The sequence below is a fragment of the Leguminivora glycinivorella genome, chromosome 19, assembly GCF_023078275.1.
Source record: "Leguminivora glycinivorella isolate SPB_JAAS2020 chromosome 19, LegGlyc_1.1, whole genome shotgun sequence".
Taxonomy (NCBI): domain Eukaryota; kingdom Metazoa; phylum Arthropoda; class Insecta; order Lepidoptera; family Tortricidae; genus Leguminivora; species Leguminivora glycinivorella.
The window spans coordinates 18,328,430-18,334,585 of NC_062989.1; the positions used below are offsets into that span (position 1 = coordinate 18,328,430).

Sequence of the window (6,156 nt, forward strand, 5' to 3'; positions counted from 1 at the left end):
GGATCTTGGTGTAATTCGTCGCTGACCTCGACCCCAAGTACGTGGCGAAAATCACCGCTCAGGTGTTACTGGATGTGACGCCGGTTTGGTTTCCCGCGTTATTTTAACGACGGGAAATTGAACAGGCATAAACGGCGTTTGCCTATGTGCAAATCCCCGAACGCGTGACGGAGCCACGGGTGTCGGGAATATTCCAGCGAACGAAGTCCAGTAGTCGCTATGGAATGCGCCGTCTCTGCTGTCCCCTACAGTTCTGGGCCCGCGTAGGAAGAGGCGAACCCTGTTCCTTTTTTCTTATCTTTTATGCGGTACAATTCAGCTGATTCTCCTTGGCTCAGATATGGCAGACGAAACAACTCCCATCATGAGTGAAGAGAAGACCGCATCTATATCCAACGAAAATCGAAGGGTCACCCGATCAGGGGCTGGCCTCAATAATGTTGCAGGAGTGGGTGGTGAAGACCACGAGAAGGAAAGCGAAGGTAAGGGTGGCTTTACCCTAAAGGTGCCGATTTATGCGGGAACATCTGGCATGAGAAAGGCCACAGAGTCGGATGCAGCCCCTAACAAAAAGAATAGGAGGAGGAAAAAGAGGGTGGTTAAAACGAAGAGACAGAAGAGTCCTGCTGATGACGGAGCCAAGTTTGGGTTCAACAATTTGTCCTCCTCTGAGAATGAGGAGGAGCGGGGGGACAACGTTGGAGGCCCTGCTGAGGATGTGGAGGGGGTGGAGGTAGCAGACAGAGCCCTCAGCGGCAAGTTCTGGACCTCTGACTCTGAGGACGAGAGTGCTGTCGAGGTGCGGACGGAGGCAGACGTTGAGCCGATGGAGATCACTGCAGCCTCCCTCAAAAGGGCCCACGAAAAACAGGCTAGTGATGAGGATCGCGACTTTGTCCCTAGCCGCAAAGCCACAAAAACCACACACCCTCTAGGCGCATTTGTTGGACTGAGTGCGGCCAAGGCCCGGCTCCAGGGTATGGCTGAGGCTGAGTGGTCCGATTTCGAAAGAGAAGCGGACTTGGCATCAAATTACACGACGGCCAGGAGGAGTACTCGTCAATCTGACGTACAGCCGCAGCTGGAGAAAGATATGGAATCTGCTCCCCCAAAGGCGTTTGAGACTCCTTGCGACCGCATCAAGCATTATGCTCGGTCGATTAAGAATGATGCTGCCAAAAGTAAGAACCTTAAGGGCGACATATGGGGGAATATAAACAACGCGTGCAAAGAGCTGATTGAGCTTGCTGACATGCTCGGGGAGTCAGACGTTGTCCGCTCACTCAAAGCGGACAACCTAAGGATGCGGCAAGAACTCGACCTTCTCCGCAAGGAGACTAAAGCGTTGCGTACGGCTTTCTCGGAACGCAACCAAGTGGCGGCGCCAACGAAGGAGCAGAGTGACAACACGTCTCTCCTTCAGGAAATGAAGAGACTAATGGACGTTCGCCTAGGGAAATTCAGCCGCGAAATCTTTGTTTCCATAGGCAATATGGTAAATACTCGCTTGGAGAATGTGGAGGGTCGTTTACCGCCTGAGCCCGTACTCCGGCCACCTTTAGCTGCTGATAGAAGGGTGCCCGCAGCTCGGGGAGTGACAGATCACACTGGTGATGAGCCTAGCGCCCTCAGGACGGGAAATAAAAATGTGAGGCCATCCCAGTCGGTTTCCCAAATGGAGTCTAGCCAAACAGCTGCATCTCGGGTGGGTAAACCGGCAATCCCTGCGTCCAGTGCAAGGCGAGTGGCTCGTCCAAATGTGCCGCCGCCTGCGCCTCCACAGGAAAAGTGGACAACGGTGGTCAATAAGAAAAAGGCTAAGGGTACGGGCCCTACTGCTTCCCAGCCCCAACAGAAGCAGAGTCCAAATAGGGGAACACCCCCCAAAAAGACGACGGCCCCGAAACTTGTGGTCCCAACCATGGCGGCGGTCGTGGTGGCTCTGAAACCTGACGCCCAAACGGACTATAGATCGGTGATGGAAAAGGCCACCACGCTAAAGTTGGCAGAATTGGGCGTTGACCACCTCAAGGTGCGTAAATCGGCTGCAGGGGCACGTATCATTGAGGTTCCAGGAGAACAAAGTAGCCAAGCGGCTGACAACTTAGTAGATAGGCTCCGTGTGCTCATAGGTGATGTGGCTGAAGTTTATAGGCCAGTGAAAAAGGCCGAAATTAGGATTTCTGGTTTTGATGAGTCTGTCACACCGGAAATCCTAAAAACGGAAGTAGCGATACGAGGAAAATGTCAAGAGGATCAAGTCTCCGTTGGGGCAATAAGAATGGCAGCTAATGGGTCCGGGTCGGTTATTATACGCTGCCCACTCACAGCGGCCAAAGTTGTCGTCACGGCAGGACGTATCATGCTGGGTTGGTCAGCGGCACGGGTGGAGGCCATGGAACAGCTGCCTTTACGGTGCTACCGCTGCATGGGGACGGGACACACGAGACCTTTGTGCCCGTCCCTGGTGGACAGAGGCGACTGGTGCTACAGATGCAGCAAGCCGGGTCACATGAGCAAGGACTGCACAGCCTTGGTGCCCTGGTGTGCTGTATGCCATCATGCTGGTCTTAAGGCAGGACATGTTATGGGCGGACAGGCTTGCTCCCCACCACCAGTAAGAGGGAAAGAGGATTACAGAGTGGGCCCTGCAACCATTCAGAACGCAGAAAATAGGACGGAACAACAACCAATGGCACTTTAATGCCTATAATGAATGATCTAGAGTTGTTGCAATGCAACATAAACCACTCCCCTCGAGCACAAGATCTTATGATCCAGTGCATGGCGGAGTGGGAGATTGCTGCGTGTGTTGTTGCAGAGCCGTACTTTGTTCCTCCACAGTCGAACTGGGTAGGTGACAAAAGCGGACGAGATGGCTCTGTAGCTATTGTGGTACCGGCAATAGGTGGACTGCCACTCTCTAAAATGGCTTGCGGCGCGGGATACGTAGTGGCCAAAATGGGGGAGATTATAATAATTGGCGTTTATTTCTCCCCTAATAGGCCACTACGTGAGTTTGAGGCTTACCTGGAGAGACTCGGGCGGGCTGTAGCTGGGGTGACTCCTTCCCCCATTATAGTCATGGGTGACTTAAACGCCAAATGTACTGCGTGGGGTTCCCCTAGGACTGATCCTAGAGGAGAGGCTCTCCTGGACTGGCTTGTAGGGATTGGTCTTGAGGTGGTCAACCGTGGAGCAGCTGACACCTGTGTGCGTCCACAAGGGGGGTCAATTGTTGATATCACACTGGCCTCCCCAACAGTGTCAGTAGGCATTACAAATTGGCGTGTCCTAGAAGACACGGAGACCCTCTCCGATCATCTTTACATCAGAATGAGGATCTCCAGAGCTCGGTCCCAACAGCCCATACCCGCAAGAAGAACTGGAAGACTACCGAGATGGAGCCTGGCCTCCTTGGACCGTGAAGCGGCCAGAGAGGCAGCCATGTTGGAGGCCAGGTGGGGTCGGCAAACACCCGAGGTCGACAGCGCAGACAACATGGCCCTTGGCTTCCGAGCTTCTCTCACGAGGACCTGTGATGCCTCAATGAGAAGAGTGGGGCCTCTCAAAAGGAAAAAGGCTGCGTATTGGTGGTGTCCAGAAGTAGCTGCTCTCTGGGTTAGAAGCAACGCGGCGCGACGGCAATTTTCACGCTGCCGGAGGAGGAGGCACACGCAGGAGGAGCTGGATACCCTTTACGTAGCGCTAAGCGAGGCCAAGAAGGCCTTGAATCTTGCCATTGCCAAAGCAAAAGATTCGGCGTACACGGCCTTTTTGGCCTCTCTAGATGAGAATCCATGGGGGCGGCCCTACAAACTTATAAGGAAAAAGCTACGCCGGGCTGCTCCCATGGATACGATGGAAATGGGGACACTCCAAAATATCCTAGAAGGATTGTTTCCTGCAGCCCCAGTTTTTAACCCACCTGCAATGGTGGTTCCCCGAGAGGAGCTGCCAATTGATCCTGAGACGGTACCCCTCGTAACAGAAGGTGAGATGGCCTACGTGGCCCATAAAATAAAGGCCTGTCGAAAAGCCCCTGGTCCGGATGGGATCCACGGCAAAATAATCCCAATTGCAATGGAGTTCCTTGGAGATCGCCTCAAGTCCATCTTTGACCAGTGCCTCAAGGAGGGGCAGTTTCCAAAGTGCTGGAAGGAGGGAACAGTGTGCCTCCTTCGGAAGGAGACAAGACCGGCGGATTCCCCATCCGGATGGAGGCCCCTGGTGCTGCTGGATGAATCCGGGAAGATGCTGGAGCGCATCATAGCTTCCCGGATTAATCGGCACATGAATGAGACGGGACCAAATCTGTCGGACCGGCAGTATGGCTTCCGCAATGGCAGATCAACAATAGATGCATTGGGGGCACTGAGGGCCTTCTGTGAGGATGCTCAGAGGAAAGGGGAGGGAGCCATTGCGGTGTCTTTGGACATTGCCAATGCGTTTGGTACCCTCCCGTACTCGGTGATTCGTGAGGCTCTCAAATACCACGAGGTGCCCCCATACCTGAGGCGGGTCATAGATCATTACCTGACAGACAGGGTGGTGGTCTGCGACACCCCTAGTGGACGGCTGGAGAGGCGGATGGCCTGTGGTGTTCCCCAGGGGTCGGTGCTTGGACCCCTGTTGTGGAACATCGGTTTCGACTGGGCCATCCGCGCAGAGTTGCTCCCCCGGATGGCCCTCATGTGTTATGCAGATGACACAATGGTGGCCGTTCGGGGCCAGGAACTAAGAGAGGCATTGCGGAGGGCTGAAGTGGCGGCGGACCTGATAGTCCTCAGAATCCGCCTCCTGGGACTGAAGGTCTCGCTCTCTAAAACCGAGGCAATTGTTTTCGGCAGGAGAGGATGGAGGGTGCCTGCAGGTACCACCCTCAAATTGGACAATGAGGAGATACAGGTGGGGCCTTGTTTGAAGTACCTTGGCCTAGTGCTGGATGGCAAATGGAAGTTTGGGGAGCACTTCCGCCAAACTGCTCCCCGAATAGTGGCTGCAGCTTCGGAGATGGGACGATTGCTGCCGAATGTGGGAGGTCCCTCACATGCATGTCGACGCCTATACGCTGGAGTAGCTCGATCTATGGCGCTCTATGGGGCCCCGATTTGGGCTGATAAGCTCAATAGTGAAAATAAGGCCCTATTACGGAAGCCCCAAAGAGTCATAGCCATACGGGTATGTAGAGCGTATGTGACGGTGGGCTGGGCGGCGGCATGTGTGATAGCGGGCACCTCCCCTTGGGAGCTAGATGCTGGAGTATTATCCGAAGCGCATAAGAGCAGGATTAGGAACAGAGAGACAGGAGTTTTCCCTGCTCCAGAGGAAATCAGGAATGAACGAAAAATAGCGCTCGAAAGAATGAGGGAGAGGTGGAAGACTGACCTGGAGAGCTGCCTCTATGGAACTTGGACTATAGGGGCGGTTCTCCCGTCATTGGACGGATGGTTGGACCGCACTCATGGCAGAGTGGGGTTCAGACTAGTGCAGGTGCTGACTGGACACGGGTGTTTCGGTCACTACCTGCACATGATTGGTAGGGAGCCCACCCCGGTCTGCCATCAGTGCGGTGAGGCGGACGACACGGCCCAGCACACATTGATGGACTGTAACCGCTGGATCGCAGAGAGGAATGCGTTGGTGGCAATTATTGGGACGAATGATCTCTCGCTGCACAGCGTTGTGGCGGCCATGCTGAGCAGCGAGAGATCTTGGGATGCAGTGGACCTCTTCTGCAACACAATTATGTTGCAGAAAGAGGCTGATGAGCGAGAGCGGGAAGAAGACCCCAACGCGCTTCCGACCCGCCGCAGAAGAGTAGGCAGAAGGCGCAGGCGGTTTGCTACAGTAAACCGTGTCATGCCCCAGTAGAGCCGCGGGTAGAGGACCCGCATAACAAGGCTTACTTGGGAAGGGGGGAGAGTCCAGTTATGCGTTTGCTGACTCTCCCTACACAAATGGTGTGAAGTCCGGTTCCCTAACCGGGCCAGGACTGCCGGGGGGGTGCCGTGATGACGTGCTAGCGAGCTCATTGCACCCCGCTATAACGGCTTAGACGGAAACGCCGCAGGGGTTTAGTGGGTATTCTCCTCCCCTCCCTCTGACTAGCAGAGGGGGGATATGGGAGGAGGGAGTCCCACATACCACCCCCCA

At 54.7% G+C, this 6,156-nt stretch overlaps 1 protein-coding gene across 1 annotated transcript; it reads left to right on the forward strand.

Annotated features, from left to right (window-relative positions):
• Positions 1-340: 340 nt before the first annotated feature.
• On the forward strand, positions 341-2,704 carry LOC125236804. The gene has a single exon (XM_048143733.1). It carries the CDS (start codon positions 341-343, stop codon positions 2,702-2,704), a length of 2,364 nt encoding a protein of 787 aa, XP_047999690.1.
• The last annotated feature ends 3,452 nt before the right edge of the window (positions 2,705-6,156 follow it).